Source organism: Aquarana catesbeiana, linkage group LG05 (assembly GCF_042186555.1).
Source record: "Aquarana catesbeiana isolate 2022-GZ linkage group LG05, ASM4218655v1, whole genome shotgun sequence".
Taxonomy (NCBI): Eukaryota; Metazoa; Chordata; class Amphibia; order Anura; family Ranidae; genus Aquarana; species Aquarana catesbeiana.
Genome location: NC_133328.1, coordinates 106463644 through 106488014, shown reverse-complemented (window position 1 = coordinate 106488014; position 24371 = coordinate 106463644). Strand labels below are relative to the sequence as shown.

The following is a 24371-nucleotide window of genomic DNA, read 5'->3' as shown; positions in this document are numbered from 1 at the left end:
TGGATGTATTCATCATGTGATTAATTGTTGCAGGTTGATGATTTTCTACAAGCTTTAATAAACTACGACAAGGAACATATCCACGAAAATTGCCTTAAAGCGGCGAAAGAGCAGTACCTGAATAATCCCATTTTTAATCCTGATTTAGTTCGCACAAAGTCCTTTGCTGCAGCTGGTCTCTGCGCCTGGGTCATTAATATAGTTAAATACTATGAGGTACTAATTTCATACTATTTCTGTTTGGATTGTTTGATAGCCTTTCTTTATTTTTTCCTTTTCTTTTTCCTATTTTTTTCCCTTTTCATTCAGAAAATCTCCATGTCTCCTCTTTAGCAATCTATAGACGGCCCCCAAAATGGCCACATTACTATTGAATAACAATGCTATAACAATAACAATGATATATTCTTATTTATTTGTCAGGTAGAGCTAGTTTAAATCTTTAATGTTGATTCACTGCTTGCATGCTTGGGGGAAACACAGAGATAACTGTATAGTACTCTAATAGCTTGCCTTGAACACCACATCACACTGCACTACCTGCCTGAGCTGCACACTAACCTTTTCTCTTCTCTTTTTAGGTTTATTGTGATGTGGAACCCAAGCGTCGAGCTCTGTCTCAAGCCAATGATGATCTTAAAGGAGCTACTGAGAAACTTGATACAATTAGGAAAAAGCTTCATGTAAGTTTGTATGACGTGTGTGTGTATATATATAATATATATATATATATATATATATATATATATATAAATATGGGCATGTGTAAAAACATGCTGCACATTAAGAATGCTTTCAGAAATAGAAGTGTTCATATTTTATTTTTTATTAACAAAATGGAAAGAAGATGAACAGAAGAGAAATCCAAATGAAATCAATATTTGTTGTGGCCACTTTTTGCCTTCAAAACAGCATCAATTCTTCTAGGTACGTTTGCACACAGTTTTTGAAGGAACTCAGCAGGGAGGTTTTCCAAACATCTTGGAGAACTAACCACGGATCTCCCGTGGATGCAGTGTGCCTCAAATTGTTCTGTCTCTTCATGTAATCCCAGACAGACTTGGATGATGTTGAGATAAAGGCTCTGTGGGGGGCCAAACAGTCACTTCCAGGACTCCTTGTTCTTCATTACGTTGAAGAAAGTACTTGATGGCATTGGCTGCATGTGTGAGGTTGTTGTCCTGTTGCAGAATACATTTGGGGCCAATCACACGCCTCCCTGATGATATGGCATGATTGATATGTATCTACCTGTATTTCTCAGCATTGAGGACACCACTGATACATACCAAATCCCCAACTCCATTTGCAGAAATGCAGCCCCAAACTTGCAAGTAACCTCCATGCCCATGCTTCACTGTTGCCTGCAGACACTCATTATTGTATCACTCTCCAACCCTTCAGGAACAAACTGCCTCCTGCTACAGCCAAATATTATATATTTTGACTCATCAGTCCAGAGCACATGCCGCAGTTCTTCTTTAAAGACCACTTCTGGCCAGACGTCTTTGGACAGTAGATGGGTGTGCATGGGTCCGACTGGTTTCCACCAGTTCTTTGTTGATGGCACTGCTGGACATCTTCCAATGCGGAAGTAAGCATGATGTGTCTTTCGTTTGCTGCATTAAGTTTCCTTGGCCGAGCACTGCATCTACGGTCCTCAGCATTGCCCGTTTCTTTGTGCTTTTTGTCTGCTTTGAAATATCTGCTTGGAGAGACCTTGCTGATTCAGTATAACCACCTTGTGTCTTGTTGCTGTGCTCAGTCTTGCCATGGTGTATGACCTGTAAAATAAAAGTGTCTTCCTCAGCCTCACCTTAGTAGCAAAGTTTGATGATCTTTGCCCAGTTTTAAGTCTTCTACACAGCTGTGTTTCAACCTACATATGAAATTGATGTTCCTCAGTACCTGCTTGGTATAATTGGTTAATCATACACCTGGTTCTAATCCTACAAAATGTCTAATGTCTAACTTTGGGCAAGTGTGCAAGTGTAAGAATTGATGCTGGTTTGAAACCAAAGGGTAGTCACACCAAACATTGACTTGATTTCGATTTTTCTTCTGTTTGCTAACTTTGCATTTTGTAAGCGATACAAATAAACAATTACAATTTATATTTTTGCAAGCTTTATTATTTTGGAACGTGATTTTATAACAAAAAAAATCGAAACAAGAGTTCCCAAAATCCTAATTTCCTTGTTCACATAATTGGCTCACTGCTCCTCCCATGGGTCTACAGAGAGCTACAGAAGGTTTAGGTTCTAGTACAGGCTCTGTGTTGCCTGAAATTTGGTAACTTTAGAATTGAAAGGTTTTAGCACATGTAATTTCATCCCTGGTTTAGAGAGTAAACATCTAAAGAGATTCTAAGGGGTATAGTCTTTAATAGTAATTAAACTGATTGGGTGAACATTAAGAACCTTCAGCTTAGCAGTTATTTGAGTTGTCTCTATTTTCAAAAAAGAAGCAGATATGGACCTGCAATGAAGTTTGTCACAATCCTCGCTTGGCTATAGCTAACCTGGAGAGGATATTCCTTTTCAATAAAACTTGTATTTAACTTTCTATGTGCTCCATGAATTTACTGTGGGAGAAAACATTTTGGTGGGTGGTGCGCTTAGGTTATCTAAAGACATGAGTTGAACGTCTCTTGATGTGACCATTTTTGAACCAATAGAGCAAATATCTTGTATCTGTGGTTCCCTCGGACAACTCCAACAGAACATTCTGTGGGGGGGGGGGGGGTTAGGGTTGAAGAAGTCAGGTTAAAAAAAGCCCTGTTTGATTACTATTGTTCCCCCCAAAACAGTCCAGCCCCTGACTGCAACTCCTTCCTCTAGCAGCCTTCCTCTCTATAAAGCTCAACCGCAAGTCCAGTCTAGACATGTCTGTAAGTTTATGTGGCTCTCTTCTATCTGTTACCCGTGAGTAGTCAGATTATGCTTATGTGGCCAATTACCTTCTTAAAGAAAAGCTGTATTTCAAACCATACAGAATTCCTCTTGAACATACTAGATGCCTGGGTGTGTCTGACTTCAGGGTGCCCCATGAACAAGCATGCAACTGGCAGAGTCAGAACACCTGATCTGCCTACTTGTTCCAGGTCTGTAACTCACCATCAAAGATTTGATTTAAAGCTATTCATCCAGCATTTTGAAAACAAAAAGGTCAGCTGTGGCAGCCAGCATATGTCTCTTGGCAGAGTTCCTTTAAGTGTATGGAAAGCTTTAGATGTTAGGTGATTGTCAACTAACCTGGAAGATTTTGACTAGATTGGATGATAATTGTTTATAGTAAGTGAACACCTCCAGCCATTGTCCTCAGATAAAATAATTATTCCTCTATATAGGACCCTCAGAATGAGACTGTTTAAGTGGTCCCTCTAGGATAAGACTGCCTCCAGGTGTCCCCCATTATAGGGCTGGCCATCTACACTATACAGCCTTAGATGGATGAACCCCCCTCTGACGAAGGCGGTCAGAATACTTGACCAACAGCTGCATCTGACGGTTGTTTGGACAACAGTTTTCTGCCTAGCTCCATCAGTTTTCATCTAAAAGAGGTTGGGCAGGAGGGGAACGGCAGGGCTGGTTCATCAGAAACTGGCTAACATTTGTACAGTGTTTAGCCAGTATTAGGCTCTGTCATTAAATGTATCTCCCCACTATACAAGTATGTGTGTATGTTAGACAAGAGGAACATTGGAGCCTATGCATGTAGCTCCCTGAACAGATTCCGATTCCTGCCACCATCTCATGTCTATCCTCTGCTTAACGCTGCAGGAACATTCTATAATTGTCACAGACCAAATGTGAACGAAGCAAGCATTTTATCCTTTCATTTCTAAATAGCATATTATTCTCTGGGGGCATTCAACCACATAGACTGTCAATATAGCTGAAGAAAAATGCTGACAATTGATGATAATAATGAATTATCTTCTTTAACATTAGGATCTTGACAACAACTTGCAAAGACTGACAAAGTCATTTGAAAAAGCAACTGGCGAGAAGATCCGTTGTCAGGAGGAAGTGAACCGTACTAACTCTACCATAGAGCTGGCCAACAGGCTTGTGAAGGGGCTGGAGGTTAGTATTTCTTTATTTCTATTGTGCAGTCAACAGTTTTATCGTACCAACTTTTTTGTGTTCATTTGATGTTCTGCTGATCAAGCGCTATGAATGGAGAACCGGATAAATGGAAGGTCCACCTCCTCTATTCGTACATCCCTTTTCATTGATGGAAGCTGTAGTACAGCTTCAATGAATAGCGGAGGGGGGTAGAAATGACAGGCATAGTTGGTACTCTTGGCAAGTACCTATGGCAGGTCTAGCCAATGGTATTATTTCCCACAGCATGGGAAGATTAAGGCTGCAGGGGTATTGGGAATGGGGGGAGAAGGCTTCAGCTTTCAACTAAGCGAGCAGCCAGCAGTACAAGGGACACTAATATCTCTTGTGCTGATTAAAAAAAAAAAAGTAGGCTTTAAAATTATTATTTCAGTTACGAATAGACAGTGGTGAACTGACAGACTTACAACATATTATTGTATGTCTCTCAGTGCAAACTTCTTGACTTGATATCTCCTCTGATCTATATATAAAAACACTCCAGCGCTCAAGCAGCAGCGCATCCAATGGTGTCACCAAAACTCTTCACTCAATGCAGCCCTCCTCAGATGGGAAATCTTTAACAAACTGTGAAAACACAGAGGAAGGCACAAATGCGCCTAAGCCTTGGCCACTAGGCAAAAGCGTCTGTTCAGTCACGGCATGGTCAAAAAGCTAGCGCATTTTAGGGATCTTGCCACCTTCTTCCGAGCTCAGAAGAAGGAGGGCGTGACCTCCGAAACACGTTAGCTTTGCCATGTTTGGATAGACGCCTTTGCCTTACGGCTGGAGTTGGTATTTGGAGCGCTTGTTCCTTACGTACTATTTAATAAATTTAATACAATTTAATTGTGATAATGCACTAGGCATTTGTGCTTTCATGTGGGTTTTTACAGTTCCTCTGATCTGACCAAAAGACTTACTCCTACTCCTGCGTGGGAGTCTCGCTTCTCCTGGTGCATTTTCTGCAATGTAAGATAAATAAAGTACCCAATAAGAAAACTGAGATCTATCTTATGGAGATAATATGTGTTGCAGTTTATAGTTTCTCTTTAAAAAACACACTAAGGGCCAATTAACACCTACGTATGTGTTACCACGTGCCCTGCAACATATGCTTATAGCTGCGAATAGGCACAAAAACAAATTAGAAAGTTGACCTTGTTATGTCAAATGTTCACTTGCTTCCTTCTCTACCAAGTTATCACACTGAAAGTGTATAGGTTACAGGTAATGACTTCCACAGTTTTCTCAGTTTTTTTCTGTGAATCAGTGTGAGACCTTCTTACTTCAGAAGGGACCAGGAAAGGTGTAGACACTATGAACATGCTATTACTCCTCCTACCGACTGCAATTTTGGGACTTAAAGCTAAATCCTGCTATCCATAGAAGCTGCCATTTTGGCCTCTGTTTGATCGGCAGTTGCCATGGTGCTGCACATGTGATCAATTATGACATAGGCCATTTGATGGCTTTAAAGTTTGATTAAGAGCACAAGCAACTGTGACAGTTAGGATTCACGACATGCATTTAATGTCACTGTTTTAGTAAACTGTTAAATTAGCGGGTTTCGTTCTATTTTAACCGCTTCTATATTGGGCCAATTCTGGCATTCTTCTCCTACATGTAAAAATGTAGAAAATTACTCAGAACCCCCAAACATTATATATATTTTTTTGGTAGTCATCCTAGGGAATTAAATGGTGGTCATTGCAATTTTTTATGTCATACGGTATTTGCGCAGCAGTTTTCAAACACAATTTGTTTGGAAAAAAAAACACTTTCATTAATTAAAAAAAAAAACAAAAAAAAATCAGTAAAGTTAGCCCAATTTTTTGATATATAGTGAAAGATGATGTTAAGCTGAGTAAATAGATACCTAACATGTCATGCTTTAAAACACACTCGTGGAATGGCACCAAACTTTGGTACTTAAAAATCTCCATAGGCTAAGCTTTAAAAAAATGTTACAGGTTACCAGTTTAGGCTGGGTTCACTCCATTGCAAATTGGATGTGGGTTCCCTGCATCCAATTCACAATAACAGGAGATTTTGACTGGCTCTCTATGGAGCCGGTTCACATACAGTGGGGCAAAAAAGTATTTAGTCAGCCACCAATTGTGCAAGTTCTCCCACTTAAAAAGATGAGAGAGGCCTGTAATTGTCATCATAGGTATACCTCAACTATGAGAGACAAAATGTGGAAACAAATCCAGACAATCACATTGTCTGATTTTTGAAAGAATGTATTTGCAAATTATGGTGAAAAATAAGTATTTGGTCAATATCAAAAGTTCATCTCAATACTTTGTTATATATCCTTTGTTGGCAATGACAGAGGTCAGACGTTTTCTTTAAGTCTTCACAAGGTTGTCACACACTGTTGCTGGTATGTTGGCCCATTCCTCCATGCAGATCTCCTCTAAAGCAGTGATGTTTTGGGGCTGTCTCTGGGCAACACGGACTTTCAACTCCCTCCAAAGGTTTTCTATGGGGTTGAGATCTGGAGACTGGCTAGGCCACTCCAGGACCTTGAAATGCTTCTTACGAAGCCACTCCTTCGTTGCCCGGGTGGTGTGTTTGGGATCATTGTCATGCTGAAAGACCCAGCCACGTTTCATCTTCAATGCCCTTGCTGATGGGAGGAGGTTTGCACGCAAAATCTCACAATACATGGCCCCATTCATTCTTTCATGTACACGGATCAGTCGTCCTGTTCCCTTTGCAGAGAAACAGCCCCAAAGCATGATGTTGCCACCCCCATGCTTCACAGTAGGTATGGTGTTCTTTGGTTGCAACTCAGCATTCTCTCTCCTCCAAACACGACGAGTTGTGTTTCTACCAAACAGTTCTACTTTGGTTTCATCTGACCATATGACATTCTCCCAATCCTCTTCTGGATCATCCAAATGCTCTCTAGCAAACCTCAGACTGGCTTAAGCAGGGGGACACGTCTGGCACTGCAGGATTTGAGTCCCTGGCGGCGTACTGTGTTACTGATGGTAGCCTTTGTTACGTTGGTCCCAGCTCTCTGCAGGTCATTCAATAGGACCCCCCGTGTGGTTCTGGGATTTTTGCTCACCATTCTTGTGATCATTTTGACCCCACGGGGTGAGATCTTGTGTGGAGCCCCAGATCGAGGGAGATTATCAGTGGCAGAGGCGTCGTCAGGGGGTGGCTATTGAGGCTACAGCCCAGAGTCTGTGGCCAATAGCCCTGAGTCTCTTGTCCCGGTGCAGAATGCAGGGGACAGGGGCGGACTGAGCCATGGTAGCGCTGGCCCTGGCTCCAGCTCCCCCCGCCTCCACCTGACTTTACTCTTGGTCACTGGTTGCTATAGCCACCTAGCGGCTAGCAACTAGTGACGTCACTGCCCAACATTCAAAGCGGAGGAGAATTGCACTTCCTCATCCTCCGCGCTAGTGCTCACGGGGCCTGGCCTGCGAGTTGTGGACTGGAGCGTCACACCGCTTGCCCGGTGGTGTGCAGAGCAGCAGGGAGGAGATACCTGGGCAGCCGGGAAGAGCCCAGGAGGGAGGGAGAGAGCGAAAGAGAGAGAAGACACCGCCACCCTGAGCAGTATCCCCAGCACCTCCCAGAGCCTGCGCTCCACCTATCAGTCCTCTCCCAGCTCGCTGTGACTGGAAGAAGGCAGGAATTCCAATGCAGCCGCCGTGCCACATCAATCCCCGCTCATCTGGCTGCCTTGCACACCAGCACCATGGCTGAGCTGCTGCTGCTGCAGGACCTGCCTGGACACATGAAGTCTGTCTCCTCCTTATCACTCAGGTAGGTCAGTCAGTGTGTATGTGTGTGTGTATGTCAGGTACCAGGTCAGTGTGTGTCAGGTCAGTGTATGTAGGTCAGTGTGTGTCAGGTCAGTATATGTAGGTCAGGGTGGGTCAGGTAGGTCAGTGTGTGTCAGGTCAGTGTATGTCAGGTAGGTCAGTGTGGGTCAGGTAGGTCAGTGCATGTAGGTCAGTCTGTGTCAGGTAGGTCAGTGTGTGTCAGGTAGGTCAGTGTTGGTCAGGTAGGTCAGTGTGTGTCAGGTAGGTCAGTGTATGTAGGTCAGTGTGTGTCAGGTAGGTCAGTGTATGTAGGACAGTGTGTGTCAGGTAGGTCAGTGCATGTAGGTCAGTGTGTGTAGGTCGGTGTGTGTCTGGTAGGTTAGTATATGTCAGGTCGATCAGTGTGTGTCAGGTAGGTCAGTGTATGTAGGTCAGTGTGTGTCAGGTAGGTCAGTGTGTGTCAGGTCATTGTAGGTCAGTGTATGTCAGGTAGTTCAGTGTGTCAGGTCAGGTAGGTCAGTGTATGTAGGTCAGTGTGTGTCGTGTAGGCCATTGTATGTAGGTCAGTGTAGGTCAGTGTGTGTCAGGTCAGGTAGGTCAGTGTGTCAGGTAGGTCAGTGTATTAGGTCAGTGTGTCAGGTAGGTCAGTGTATGTAGGTCAGTGTGCGTCAGGTAGGTCAGTGTGTGTCAGGTAGGTCAGTGTATGTAAGTCAGTGTGTGTCAGGTAGGTCAGTGTATGTAGGCAGTGTGTGTCAGGTAGGTCAGTGTATGTAGGTCAGTGTAGGTCAGTGTGTGTCAGGTAGGTCAGTATAGGTCAGGAAGGTCAATGTAGGTCAGTGTAGGTCAGGTAGGTCAGTGTGTGTCAGGTCAATGTAGGTCAGTGTAGGTCAGTGTGTGTCAGGTAGGTCAGTGTGTGTGTATCAGGTAGGTCAGTGTGTGTGTGTGTGTCAGGTAGGTCAGTGTATGTAGGTCAGTGTATGTAGGCAGTGTAGGTCAGGTAGATAAGTGTATGTAGGTCAGTGTAGGTCAGTGTGTGTAGGTCAGTGTGTGTCAGTGTAGGTCAGGTAGGTCAGTGTGTGTGTGTGTGAGGTAGGTCAGTGTGTGTGTGTGTCAGGTAGGTCAGTGTATGTAGGTCAGTGTGTGTCAGGTAGGTCAGTGTAGGTCAGTGTGTGTCAGGTAGGTCAGTGTATGTAGGTCAGGTAGGTCAGTGTATGTAGGTCAGTGTGTGTCGTGTGTGTCAGGTAGGTCAGTGTATGTAGGTCAGTGTAGGTCAGGTAGATCAGTGTGTGTCAGGTCAATGTAGGTCAGTGTGTGTCAGGTCAGTGTATGTAGGTCAGTGTGTGTCAGGTAGGTCAGTGTGTGTGTGTCAGGTAGGTCAGTGTGTGTGTGTGTCAGGTAGGTCAGTGTATGTAGATCAGTGTATGTAGGCAGTGTAGGTCAGGTAGGTCAGTGTATGTAGGTCAGTGTAGGTCAGTGTGTGTAGGTCAGGTAGGTCAGCGTGTGTCAGGTAGGTCAGTGTAGGTCAGGTAGGTCAGTTTGTGTGTGTCAGGTAGGTCAGTGTGTGTGTGTGTGTCAGGTAGGTCAGTGTATGTAGGTCAGTGTGTGTCAGGTAGGTCAGTGTGTGTCAGGTAGGTCAGTGTGTGTCAGGTAGGTCAGTGTATGTAGGTCAGTGTGTGTCAGGTAGGTCAAGGTAGGTCAGTGTATGTAGGTCAGTGTGTGTCGTGTGTGTCAGGTAGGTCAGTGTAGGTCAGGTAGGTCAGTGTGTGTCAGGTTGGTCAGTGTATGTAGGTCAGTGTGTGTCAGGTAGGTGGGTCAGTTTAGTGGTCAGCATTGATGGGCACTGGTAAGCCAGGCAGCAACCAGCAAGTGAGCTTACCCCCTGCCACACAACCCCTCCGCCCAACCAAAAAACTCAGCGTGCCCCGTGCCAGCCTTGGACTTTGGGCTGAAGCCCATGGTCTTTTTGCCACCTAGCAACGCCCCTGATCAGTGGTCTTGAACGTCTTCCATTTTCTAATTCTTGCTCCCACAGTTGATTTCTTCACACCAAGCTGCTTGCCTATTGCAGATTCAGTCTTCCCAGCCTGGTGCGGGTCTACAATTTTGTTTCTGGTGTCCTTCGACAGCTCTTTGGTCTTCACCATAGTGGAGTTTGGAGTGTGACTGTTTGAGGTTGTGGACAGGTGTCTTTTATACTGATAACAAGTTCAAACAGGTGCCATTAATACAGGTAATGAGTGGAGGACAGAGGAGCCTCTTAAAGAAGAAGATACAGGTCTGTGAGAGCCAGAAATCTTGCTTGTTTGTAGGTGACCAAATACTTATTTTCCACCATAATTTGCAAATAAATTCTTTAAAAAATCAGACAATGTGATTGTCTGGATTTGTTTCCACATTTTGTCTCTCATAGTTGAGGTATACCTATGATGAAATTTACAGGCCTCTCTCGTCTTTTTAAGTGGGAGAACTTGCACAATTGGTGGCTGACTAAATACTTTTTTGCCCCACTGTAACTCTGCAGTGGGTCCAGTACGATTGGCACAAAAACGCTGTTTTGTGCGCTTCAGGTCCGAATTCAGCCAAAAATTTGGGCTGAAATGGTGAACCAGGATGCACCGGGCCCCTGCTGTGTGCAGCATGCGGGTCATATGTAAACCCAGCCTAATGCTCTGTACACACGGTCGGATTTTCAGATGGAAAATGTGTAATAGGACCCTGTTGTCGGAAATTCTGACTATGTGTGGGCTCCATCACACATTTTCCATCAGATTTTCTGACACACAAAGTTTGAGAGCAGGCCATAAAATTTTCCGATAACAAAATCCGTTGTCGCAATTTCCGATCGTGTGTACACAAATCCGACGCACAAAGTGCCACGCATGCTCAGAATAAATAAGGAGATGAAAGCTATTGGCTACTGCCCCGTTTGGAGTCCCGACATACGTGTTTTACATCACCACGTTCAGAACGATCGGATTTTCCAACAACTTTGTGTGACCGTGTGTATGCAAGACAAGTTTGAGCCAACATCCGTCAGAAAAAATCCATGGATTTTGTTGTCGGAATGTCCGATCAATGTCCGACCGTGTGTACAGGGCATTAGAGTTACAGAGGAGGTCTTGCGCTAGAATTATTAATCTTGCTCTAACGTTTGCAGGGATACCTCACATGTGGGGTTAGAACGTTATTTACATATGCGGACGCAACCTACGTATAGGTCCGCTTCTGCATGCAAGCACGAGGGGACGGGGCGCTTTCATTGTAATTTATTTTTATTTATTTAGTTTAAACTTTCCCTTTTGCTTTTTTTTTGATCACTTGTAATAGGAATAGGGCATGACAGGTCCTCTTTATTGAGTGATGTGAGGTCTATAGGAACCCACATCTCTCCTCTAGGCTGGAAAGCCTGACATAAAGAAAAAAAGAAACGTTCTCAGCCTTTCCAGCCGAACACACGACAATGTTTACAAGTGCCAGGGCCAGACGTGACATCATAATGTCACGCCCAGCCTCCGAGAGTCATAGAGCTGACCGGGGACCATCTGGTCCTCGGTCAGCTCTATGGTAAACTTCCGCCACCAGCGGATTCTATCTCTGCCTTGCCGATCGCATGGGCGAGCCAGTAGAAGCACTACGTCCCCACAGACGTCCCCTCCCACTGCCTGTAAAAACAATCAAGCGGCTGAACTGCCACTATGATGGTTTTTACTGTGCAGGGAATCACCGGCAGAAAAAAAAAGATATCTGAATGATGTCTGTAGCTGCAGGCATCATTCAGATATCTCCTTTGAAAGCCCAGGATGTCATATGATGTTCAATGGTATGGAAGTGTTTAAACATGACAACTTTGTGGTCCAGGTTGTGCTAGGAGAGTCTTATCCAAAACACGTTTTCTAGTTTGATAGTTCTCCTTATTTCCATTCTATTTTGGGAGTTCTCCTTTAAGTGACGTTAAATGAGAAAAGTTTTGCACAGTATAGGCACAATATATAAATGGATTAATTGAGACTTGTAATCTAAAAGGCAAATGAATATGTTTTGATTAGGACACATGAAAACCAATAACTGAAGTGTTATTTCCTCCTTATTACATTGACCTGGAAGCTGACGCATCAGTCGAATAATTCAGGCAGTTTATATTTAATCATTAACTAACTCCTAAGCTAAGCAGCTGTTAAAAATTAGAAATGGGTCATCCCAGCCAGGATGACATTACAAGCAATCTATAATACATTAGAATGAAATTATAGTGATTTTTAACTGTCTGGAAATGTATTACACTGCATGTTCCTGCACTTAAACTCTTGTTAGCCAATGTCACTTATGATTTATGATACATGGATGGTATGTTGAAATTATTGAAGATTCAAATAGATGACCACTCTATGTTTACAAAATCTTGCAGTTTTTTTTTCCAAAGTTCTTTTGCAGATTAAAGAACGGATTTTTATTGTTGTTTATGACTTACTCGCAAGCAGAATTCACAAAATGGATATATCAAGGGGGTTTTTTTTGCCTTCTAAATGAAGAGAGTTTTCTGCACAGTAGGTGATAAGTTAAAGTGGCAGACTTACTTATTGGCTATTAATAGCATCATGATTACTTCTGAAGAACATCAAATGCAATAAGTGCTGGAGCTGCTGTTGCCATCTTTCACTGTGACTCCGGCACTCCTCATGATTTAATTGCTAAAAAATGGTACCTAATCTTTATGAAGTAACCATATTTATTCAGTAATGCTTTAATGAAATACACTAGAGTTGAAAGGCAGCTTTGTAAGTATATGTACACCGTAAGTACAAGCTTATATTGGAGTAAAGCGTAATAATACAAGAAGGCCTTAACTTTGTACTGCTTAAATTTGTGTTATTTTAAGCTTTATATATGTTGTATTTACTTTTTTTATAAATGTATGGACTATGGAAGAGTAGTCTTGAACAAAATTATACTTTTGTGTACTGATATACCAGTTATTGATTTGTATTTGTTTATATTATATATTATACAAATGTACCTAAATATTTTTTGATTTTGGCCTCCTGCACAGAGCAGAAGGGAGGCGCAGCATAATCATGTGCTGACCTGGAACATGTTGACCAGAATTGATAGCTGAATTCGTCAGTATGTTGCTGGTCCCTCATTGTGCAAACACAAGCTTGGACAGGTTCTAGACCAGGATGTATTGGTCAATTGCTCTCAGGGTGTGCATGACCTGTTTGTCGTCTCTGGTAGGGGTGCACTATACAGAATTACTAAATAAATATTTGCCTAGCAAGGTTGTGCATGTATATGTTATTTAACTGTATATTTACCTGTCTTCCTGATGTCAAGCTTTAACTAAACACTTATCTTATATTTTAAACCTTGGCTTTTAAATTTTGTTGATAAAGTTGGCACCTAGAATAGCTTATATTTTCATCTTAGCATATACTGAGTGCAGCCAACTGCCCCACTTTGTAAATACTTATGGGTGCCAATATCCTTATTTTCTTATAATTTCCATATCGTGCATCTAAGCCTGTGAGAATATGGAGGATTATGCTATTGCCTGCATTGAGATTTTTTTCTAATTGTCCCACTGATCACTGCCGAGGGACAGTGGTTAATTGGCAAGGGGAACTTCCCCAATTGGTATATCCAAAAATAGTAAAACCCCAAAAGAGGTTCTAATAATATCTTACTTTTGTTATTGCTGTCTGTATGTCAGAAAACATGAATCAGATTGAGACAGAAGTACAGTTAAATCACACTTATTTAATAATAATAAAAAATGGTAAACAGAGTAAACGTAGTCAAAACATAGCCAGAGTTCAGGAACCGGAACGGATAGTCAGACAAGCCAAAACGTCAGGGAGCCAGAGATGAGCGCAGTAGAACAGCAAACAGGATCTGGAGCCAGAAGGAATGTCAGCCAAGCAAGTCTTTAACAGGAACACAGGAGAGCGTTTCTATAGATGTGACCAAGGCTAAGGCAGAGATCAGCAGGATATCATCAACAGATGAGTCACTGTGGAGAGATAGGAGCTGGCAATTAGCAGACAGCTGAGCGGCCAGTTTTGAGAAGGAAGGGCTGAGCCCAGCCCTGACACTGTGTCTCTTCAGAAGAAAATTGACCTGGCTTCCTGTCTTATTGATCACCATCACTTGTACAGGAAGTGGGGTGAACACAGACAACAATAAAGAACCTGACAGAGGGTCTGGCCCTTCCCTGCTCGATAGGAGAAAAAGGGGCAAAAATTACTCTGGAAAATTATATAAAGGGGGGTTACACTGATTTACATATTGTAGGATGTTTGGAGCTGCAGAGCTACAAAGACCTGTGGTCCAATGAGTGATGCAGTAATTGCGCTAATCTCTTGGTGTCTTAAAAATATGCACTATTAGCAACCACTGATAATCGATGTTCTAAAAAACTGGAAAAAGACCATTGGATAGCACACCAAGCCTTTAGTGTGCAGATATTGTTAAAATTTCAGTAGGTTCAAAAGTGTGCCTGTCCTATGAAGGGAAGATGGCTTTAACTTCCCTAGAAAAATTGAGATTTGCTCAAAAAGAGCCATTAAAACAGTACAGAGCCATATGCCTACTGGTGTATTAAAGAACAAAACTTATACTCACCTAGGTGGATCCAGCATCACTGAGAACTGAGCAATCAAACACCGCTGATCGCTCAGTTCTTCCCTCTGAGCAGACAACAGTCACCAGCTCTCTGCTCTGCCCCTCCAGCGCTCACTGGCGTGCTAGGCTGGGAAGGGGAGGGAGAGGCACAGCTGAGAGGCTGAGCTGCCGATCCAGGGATCTGGGTGGATCTCAACTGTGAAGTCGGGATCTTCCCCTAGATTGGACCGGCTAAGTGAAATACAGCATGCTACAGTGATCCATAGCAGAAGTATGGCCATAATTCTCCTTTAAAGTTTTCCTAACTACAGTTCAACTGGTAGCACCTTGTCATCTGGAAACCTTTTTTAACAAATGTGACTTGTTAATTTTTTTCTGTTTGAAGCTGATATTGATCTACCCAAATGTTTCTAGATAAGTACTACAATTGTGTTCAGTCTTTCTCATGAGTCTTGTTTCTTCCAGTCTGAAAACGTTCGCTGGAGTAAATCTATTAAAACCTTTGAAGCTCAGGAGAAGACATTATGTGGAGATGTATTGTTGACAGCAGCTTTTGTGTCTTATATGGGGTCCTTTGCAAAGCGCTATCGACAGGAGCTGCTGGAGCAAATGTGGCTTCCATTCCTCAAATCGCAAAAGGTGACAACCTTACCATTTTCATTCTGAAAGTCGCTGATAGAAATACACAATGTGCTGTCAGAGTTTTTTTACTGTATGTCAAAATTATTAGTGCAAACGGTCTACTTTGTAGCATCATAGCTTATTAGTCTGAGGCTTACTAGTAGTCACTTATAGTTTGGTACGTAGCACATATTTAGTACATTTTTAAATGGCAATTTCATATGTAAACCCAATCATTAAAGTCTAGTATAAGCTTTAAAATGTTAATGTTAGTTCAGTCTTTTTCTTAAAATAATACCTAGTGATACTGTCATGAAGGTCTTTATTCTGGTCCTTCCTGTTATAGCGTGACAATGCTCTTTTTCTGACTCTCAATTGTGCACCTGCATTGTCACCCTATTAAGTAGTCTTCTGATGAAAACAAATGGATCTTTTAACACACATTATTCAGGCATGGCCCATTTGTGACAGACTCACCAGGGACAGAGGCTTTTGGAGGGGACTGAATGCTAGCCTTTTGCCTACCGACTATGGGCCCTGGCATTTGAGGGAGCGACAAGCATTTAGGAAGATATTCTGTTATGTAATGCAAAAGGACATTATTAAGGAGACGGAAAGTCTACCCTGAAAAGTCATATCTCTGAGTCACCAAGTCTGGGTAAATGATTAGAAAACTAGCTCATGTTAATTAGGTTTCTGGTTACAGGTGTATTGTTAGAGTAAAATGAGCAGGAGGCGGGGAACCTCCTCTTCAACTGTATATAAGACTGTATTCTTGTTCAAATAAACAGTCCAGGTTCAGCAACCCAAACGAGTATTGTCTTGTTTTGTTGGTTGTTAGCAGCGGTTGGAATATCTGATATCTATATTCAGACTGGGGTACAGACTGGGAGGAAGCGGTATATGACGAAAGCATTTAAGCGGAGTGTGAGACGTTTTGTTACACCATTATTTTCACTATCAGTAAAATTGTCCTGAGCAATGCTGGAGTGCATATTGACAACAGGATTCCTGCAAAGACGCTGCAGGACATCAGCAAAACCAAGATGCAACAAAGGGTTAATATAGGTTAAAACCAGTATTTTATTAAAATAAATAAAATGGTAGTTGTTTGACACGTATTGCTTTAGCAAACTAAACACCATTCAGTGTAAGTTAACATCTGCCTAAATGTCATTCAGGGTTTACATCTGCTTAAAGCTAATCTAAGTTGGGAGTCCACCAAAACTATAAAGCCTAGATAGCTAAGGACCTATACATTTACTATATATATATATATATATATATATATATATATATATATCTGCTGTTACCATTTTTTTTTTTTTAAACATTTTGAAAAAATTTGAAAATATTACATTTGTAATACTTTAGATATACTTTTGCAATGGAGATTTAATTTACCAGGCTGCATTTTCCCATTCAGGTTGCAATTCCAATATCGGAAGGACTGGACCCGATTGCTATGCTGACTGATGATGCTACAGTAGCCGCCTGGAATAATGAAGGTCTGCCTGGAGACAGAATGTCAACAGAAAATGCCACTATTTTAATAAACTGCGAGCGGTGGCCTCTTATGATAGATCCCCAGCAGCAAGGCATCAAATGGATTAAGAATAAATATGGAGCTGCCTTAAAAGTTATGCATTTAGGACAGAAAGGGTAGGTGCTTAGTAAAAGATATCACCAACATTCTTAATACTTTTGCAGAAATGTAATGTGGTCTACTTTGTAACATCATAGCTTATTACTCCGAGGCTCACTAGTAGTCACTGATAGTTTGGCAAGTACGGAGCGCATATTTAGTACATTTTTAAATGGCAATTTCATATGTAAACCCAATCATTAAAGTCTAGTATAAGCTTTAAAATGTTTAAAAGCTTTAAAACTGATGGAGCAAACATTACATCAAATGTCATTAGTGTGGCCATGTATTGCTTTCATGACTGTTTGTATGCATTAATTTCAGTAGAAAGGACAGAGCTAGTTTTTAAGTATCTTCTCTTGCCAGGTATAATTTGGGTACATTTTGTCCCCAAATACTGTCTAAACTAAAATTCCATTAAAAGGGGTTCTCTTCATTATGTTTCTTTTTCTCTTTAGATTGCATATTTAATTGCTAGGCTGCTGTATGTTAACTAAAAAAATAAGACAATTATGTGTGCTATTACAGTATGTGTTCTATGTACAGTGCTTTGAAAAAGTATTCATACCCCTTGAAATTTTCCACATTTTGTCATGTTACAACCAAAATCTTAAATTTTATGTGATAGACCAACACAAAGTGGCACATAATTTTGAAGTGGAAGAAAAATAATAAATCTTTTTCAAAATTTTTTACAGATATCTGAAAAGTGTGTAATGCATTTGTATTCAGCCCCCGAATCAATACTTTGTAGAACTATCTTTTGCTGCAATTACAGCTGCAAGTCTTTTTGGGTATGTCTCAACTAGCTTTGCACATCTAGAGAGTGAAATTTTTGCCCATTCTTCTTTTGCAAAATATCTCAAGCTATGTCAGATTGGATCGAGAGTGTCTGGGAAAAGTAATTTTCAACTCTTGGCACAGATTCTCAATTGGACTTAGGTCTGAACTTTGACTGAGCCATTCTAACACATGAATATGCTTTGATCTAAACCATTCCTTTGTAGCTCTGGCTGTATGTTTAGGGTTGTCCTGCTGGAAGGTGAACCCCCACCCCAGTCTCAAGTCTTTTTGCAAACTCTAAAAGGTTTTCTTCTAAGATTGCCCTGTATTTGGCTCCATCCATCTTCCAATCAACTCTGACCAACTTCCCTGTCGCTGCTAAAGAAAAGCATCCCCACAACATGATGCTGCCACCAGCATGTTTCACGGTGTGGATGGTGTGTACAGGGTGATGTGCAGTGTTAGTTTTCCGCCACACATAGCGTTTTGCTTTTAGGCCAATAAGTTAAATTTTGGTCTCATCTGACCAAAGCACCTTCTTCCACATGTTTGCTGTATCCCCCACATGGCTTCTTGCAAATTGCAAATGGAACTTCTTATGGCTTTCTTTCAACAATGGCTTTCTTCTTGCCACTCTTCCATAAAGGCCAGATTTGTGGAGTGCATGACTAATCGTTGTCCTGTAGATGGATTCTCCCACCTGAGCTGTGGATCTCTCCAGAGTTACCATGGGCCTCTTAATTGCTTCTATGATTAATGCTCTCTTTGCTGGCCTGTCAGTTTAGGTGGAGGGCCGTGTCTTGGTAGGTTTGCAGTTGTGCCATACTCTTTCTATTTTCAGATGATGGATTGAATAGTACTCCATGAGATGTTCAAAGCTTGGGATTTTTTTTATACTTCTGCTTTAAACTTCTCCACAATTTTATCCCTGACCTAGTGTGTTCCTTGGCCTTCATAATGCTGTTTGTTCACTAAGGTTCTCTAGCAAACCTCTGAGGGCTTCACAGAACACATGTATTTATATTGAGCTTAAATTACACACAGGTGGACTCTATTTACTAATTAGGTGATTTCTGAAGGCAATTGTTTCCACTAGATTTAAGTTAGGGGTATCAGAGTAAAGGGGGCTGAATACAAATGCATGCCGCACTTTTCCGATATTTATTTGTAAAAAATTGTGAAAACCATTTATCATTTTCCTTCCACTTCACAATTATGTGCCACTTTGTGTTGGTCTATGACATAAAATCCCAATAAAATACATTTACGTCTTTGGTTGTAACATGACAAAATGTGGAAAATTTCAAGGAGTATGAATACTTTTTCAAGGCACTGTATGTGAATTATTACCTTGTACGTTGCAAGGGAATTTGTTCCAAAGCTTAGTGAATGTGGTGAAATAAAAGAAAAAAGGATTTTGCTTGCACATGATTAGATGCTGGAAGTCAGCAGTGCGTCGCCTCATTATTTAAATTGGTTGTAAAGACAGAAGATTTTTTATCTTAATGCGTTCTATGCATTAAGATAAAAAGCCTTCTGTGTGCAGGAGCCCCCCTAATACTTACTTTAGGTCCCTCTAGCTCCTGCAATGTTGTAGGAATGTCTCGGCTGCCCTGGACTCCCCTCCTCATTGGCTGAGACAGCAGCGCGGTGCCATTGGCTCCCGCTGCTGTCAATCAGTCAGTCAGCCAATGAAAATAGAAAGGGGGCAGGGCCGGGCCCTGGCTCCGTGTCTAAATGGACACAGGGAGCTGTGATTCAGCTCGGGTGCCCCATAGCAATCTGCTTGCTGTGAGGGCACCCAACAGGAGGGAGGGGCTAGGAAAGCCAAAGAGGGACCCGAGAAGAGGAGGATCTGGGCTGCTCTGTGCAAATCCACTGCACAGAGGAGGTGAGTATAACATGTTTGTTATTTTGAATTTCTAAAAAATTTGACTTTACAATCGCTTTAAGCTCTAAGGGCACTTTCACAGTGAGCAGCGCCCAGCACTTTACTGTTGTTTTGGCTGCGCTTTTTTTAGCGGGGGAATTTTAAGCTAGAGGCCAAAAAAGGGTTAAAAGCGCCCACAAATCGCTGCTGCAGTGGTGCTTTGCTGGCGCTTCGGCGGCGCTGCCTATTGATTTTAATGGGCAGGGGTGCTTTAGGAGCGGCGTATTCACCGCTCCTAAAGCGCTGCAAAGATGCTGCTTGCAGGACTTTTTTCGACGTCTTGCCAGCGCACCACTCCAGTGTGAAAGCTCTCGGGTTTTCACATTGGAGTGAGAGGAGAGGCTCTTTACAGGCACTATTTTTAGCGCAATAGCGCCTGTAAAGCACCTCAGTGTGAAAGGGGTCTAAGGATTATTAGCCTTGCAAACAAATTTCAACTTCACTTGCAAAAAACAACAATCTATTTGCCTTTAGTAAATCAACCCCAGTGAGTCTAGAACTGTCCCAGACAACTAGGACTATTTAGCCCTGGAGCAATGTAACACAAAAAAGATCAGCTAGTCAGTACAAAAAAAAAACAGTTTGTTTTAACAATTCACATTAAGTACACGCTGTCACGCCTCTCAAACTCTAGTCTAAAGCCTGGTACATACTACAGGTTTTTTTTCGTGCAACCCTTAAATGCTGCCAGTCATGTACTCCTGCCAATTGGAAAAGCTCCACTCTTCTGTCCATTAGACTATGGGCATGCAAAGTAGAGCAAATGGGGGACCTGATTCTATCAGCCCGAAACGATCACAAGACAAGTCTACTTGGTTTTATTCGGATGCTTTTACATTTTCAATTGAAGGGACAGGCTCTACTGTTTGGAGCTCTACTGTTTGAAGCTCTACTGTTTTCATTTTATTTTTCCTGTTTTTAGCCTGAGGCAGGCCATACATTTTGCAATCTTTTTTTCTTCAACTACAGGTTGAAAGAAAGAAAGCGAAAATCTATTGATTCCCCCATCAACACAGTCAGTGTTAATGGGGAAATCCCTGCCCCAGAGCTATTATATTCTGACAGCAGGAGGTTTCCCAGAGGTCAGAATACAATGATCACTGCTGACAGATATAGCCGCCAGCAGTGATCTAAAAAAAAAAAAAAAAAACGCCAAAGATTGAATTCACGACAGCCAGCCTGCCTATATATGGACTGAAATTCCTGCTGAACCAGATGAATTTTGATCCCTCTATGGCTGGCTTTAGGCATACATGAATGGTGCAATCCCTGTCCTTTTTGCCCAACACTGTTAGGTGATTATGATAATGAATTCTAGTAGAAAAATGTGCTGTTTGCTTTGTGTCCTTGTTTTTCTGACATAGGTCCCTGCTTATGGTGCGAATCAGCTCAAAATATTTTTGTGCAAGTCAATTCTGCATGCTTTTTCCATCAGTTTTTATGCACCTATGGTCTGAATGAGGACTAAAGTGGAACTAATTGATTTAACTGTTTCAAAAAACTGTTACATGCAAGGCATGCTGTGACTATGAACTATCACAATTGCTTGTGCTCTCCAGTGAACTGCCAAGCCATGAAATGACTGGTGTCACAATGCTCAGATGGCAGCTTCTTTAAAGGATAGGAGGGTTTATGCACATGGGCATTTTTCTGATTTTGGATCGTTTTCCTCTTTTTGTTCTGCAATCACCATGAATCCAAAAAGCAGCTCAGAATTTCAGAAGCTGCTTTAAAGCAACTCAGAAGCAACCTAAAGGAACTCCTAAGCTAATCATAAGCAACTAAAAGCAAGTTAGAATTAGTCGAGAGCAAATGAAACACAAGTCAAAGCAGCACAATAACATTCTGATTCTGAAGTCTGGTTCTTTCTCAAGATTTGGGGCTCATTCCCACCTATGCGCTTTAATATAAGACGTGTATATGAGTTAGCTATTGTTTTAAATGGTGCTAGTTCTTAACTGTGAGATATGCTGACAAATGCATGACAGTGAAAAGGAAAGGGAGTATTGCTACAGCAACTAAGGTAGAATCTATCTTGTCCTGGATTGAAATTCATTTTTTGGCGATTTCCACATTCCCAGAGTGGAGAATTGACTGGCAGATTTCCTCAGCAGACAATGTCTTGGCCCGGGGGGCGGGGGGGGGGGGATGAATGCTTCATCAGGAGAGGTTTCAATATATACTGCATATTTTCATCTGCTTCAAACGATCAAAACTTAAGGCATTCCAGTCATTCTCATAGCTCCAGATACCCCTTGCAGAGTGTGGTACAATGACCTCTTTATCTATTAGCCGACAATCCATGGACTCAACCAGGTTGACTAAATCTGTTATCCCAGAGACTGATTTTCCACCCTACTTCTCAATTGCTGGCTTTGACAGCTTTACTGTTGCAACCCAGGTTCTGAGAGACAGAGGTATCAGAGATTCTGTTATTCCAACTATGCTAAAACATCTCTGCAGGACCGATACTCAAATCAGATTGCAGATATACTGCCCATACAGATGTACACTCAGGGATGCGCTTGAAGATCCATGCAGCCATTCTCCTGTCATTGATTTGAACAGGCTGCTAGGTTGCTGCAGCAAACACCTGTGCCTCCTGTAAAGATGGCCCTTTGCATGGATTTAGAGAACAGTATGCCTGTGTGAATGAAGCCTTAAGTGTAAGGGGTGCGGAAAAGAGCCTTATCACTTTCTGTGCACCAGAGAAGGAACATGCTCAATAGGCTGTTTCCCTGAATACAATGATACTTACACTTGTGCTACTAATGTAACTTGGCATGTGTCAACAGTTTCACTCTGGTTATTTTTAAGCTTCTTTTAAAATGGTTCTCACTCAGGAATAAAAACTTTATCGAGATTCTGACCATACCCAAGTTCCCGAAAAACAAAACAATTTGTCTAGATTTCAACTAAGTTTCTACAATTTACAATCTTTAGTTTAGGTAAATTGTGATGTCATTCTGTGCCTCATCGCTCAATTTAAATTCTCCCTCTGTGCTCTTAGTTACCTGAATACGATTGAAAATGCCCTGGCATCTGGTGATACCATATTAATCGAAAATCTGGATGAAACAGTTGATCCTGTACTCGACCCTCTTTTGGGAAGAAATACGATTAAACGAGGGCGGTAAGTTGTAAAGTAAATATTCTGTACATGTTTTTTGTCTCCTGGTCAGTCTATTTATATGCACCATGCACTTTTGTTATTATGTTGCATTTTTTTAATATATAGAGTATGTTTCTACTGTGGAAAAATTCAACAACAAACTGGGCTGTATTACACTTCAACTAAAAAGGCCTAACTAACGTGATCTGATTTCATATTCTCAAAAACAAACATTTTTGTATCCTAGGATGTAAAATGTTTAACTGTGAAAAACTGTTGTTATGAATTCACTATTCCTTGTTTAAAATATATGTTCCACATTGCATATGATATGCAAGTACACTTAACTGTAAGTGTGGAATAAACAGAATCGCAGTGGCAGACAGAAAATGCATTACACTTGCGCCATCTGGTGGCCACAAAGGAAAATTAAATGCATGCATCCCTAATTTATTTTTAATTGATACATGGGGGCATAGCTATTCGTGTTTTGGTAGCTCAAATAAATCACTTTGCAAGACAACTGAAATCAGCCAGGCTGTTTTCAACAGGCGATTATACAACAGCATCATCTTTGGTTAAGTTCTCGTTTAGGTAAACCCCTACCCTAATGCAGCCTACCTGCTAAAATAATTATCTTCCTCCCTGTTCCAGCACTCTAATGCCGCGCATACACGACTGGTTTTGCCGTCAGAATAAACTCTGAAGGTTACTCCGACGGAATTCCGCTCAAGCAGTCTTGCATACACACGGTCACACCGAAGTCCGACCGTCCAGAACGAAGTGATGTACAACACGTATGACGGGACTAGAAAAAGGAAGTTCAATAGCCAGTAGCCAATAGCTTCCATCTCATACTTGCTTCAGAGCATGTGTCGTTTTTGGTCCGTCGGAACAGCATACAGATGAGCGGTTTTCTCGATAGGAATTGGTTTCGTCAGAAATATTTAGAACATGTTCCATTTCTAAGTCCGTCAGAATTTTCTAAAAAAAAAGTCCGATGAGGCATACACACGATCGGAATAGACGATGAAAAGCTTCCGACTGACTTTTTCTGTCGGACATTCCGCTCGTGTGTACGCGGCTTTAGGTGTGCATCTCTACATGGCATCACACAATCTTTGCAATAAAACATGCAGGCTGGTATTTTTTCCTACTGTATGCATGTCCCATGGATCGCTTCATTTCTATGGGTAAGCCATGCTCAGGGTGGCCTCCAGCTGTCCATAGAAGTACAGCTAGCCAATATGAATAAATGGGGCCAAAATGCACATGTGCAGTAGGAAGAGTTTGGAAGTAATGTTTTCCAATTGCTAAAAAATTGTGCACAAAGAACACTAGGTGCAAACAGCACTTGCCGACATCAAAATAACAAAATTGATACTGTGACAATGTGTAACTTCATAACCTAATGCAAAACAAATAAAGTGCAATGTTGCAATTGAGTGGGGGGGGCTATTTAACAAACAGACCCTTCGCTCAACACCTGTGTGAAAACAAATCGGTGGCAAAAAATAAAACCACAAAAATGAATGTAAACTGGCATATGCGTAAAATGAATAAATATTAATTGTGATTGAACAAAGTCCCAAAATGAATGTTCTTTAAGTCATCCAATGAAAAGGCTTCCTCCTACATGGATCATGTGATAAATGATAAAGTGTAGATGCACACTCACCAGACATTGTAGATCCCCCTGCCTTATGACAGGAAAGATCATGAAGGGCTTTTGGGTTCTCCCCGACCTCCTTGGGTTTTTCAGGAA

At 41.7% G+C, this 24371-nt stretch overlaps 1 protein-coding gene across 1 annotated transcript in view; it reads left to right on the top strand.

Moving 5' to 3' along the window:
* DNAH11 (dynein axonemal heavy chain 11) overlaps positions 1 to 24371 on the top strand; it is a 424128-nt gene that overhangs the window by 302996 nt on the left and 96761 nt on the right. The window contains exons 61-66 of the mRNA XM_073630040.1: positions 34 to 216; positions 582 to 683; positions 3954 to 4088; positions 14981 to 15154; positions 16563 to 16798; positions 22505 to 22627. Of these exons, the coding sequence (XP_073486141.1) occupies positions 34 to 216; positions 582 to 683; positions 3954 to 4088; positions 14981 to 15154; positions 16563 to 16798; positions 22505 to 22627 (953 nt within the window). The remainder of the gene's footprint in view (positions 1 to 33; positions 217 to 581; positions 684 to 3953; positions 4089 to 14980; positions 15155 to 16562; positions 16799 to 22504; positions 22628 to 24371) is intronic.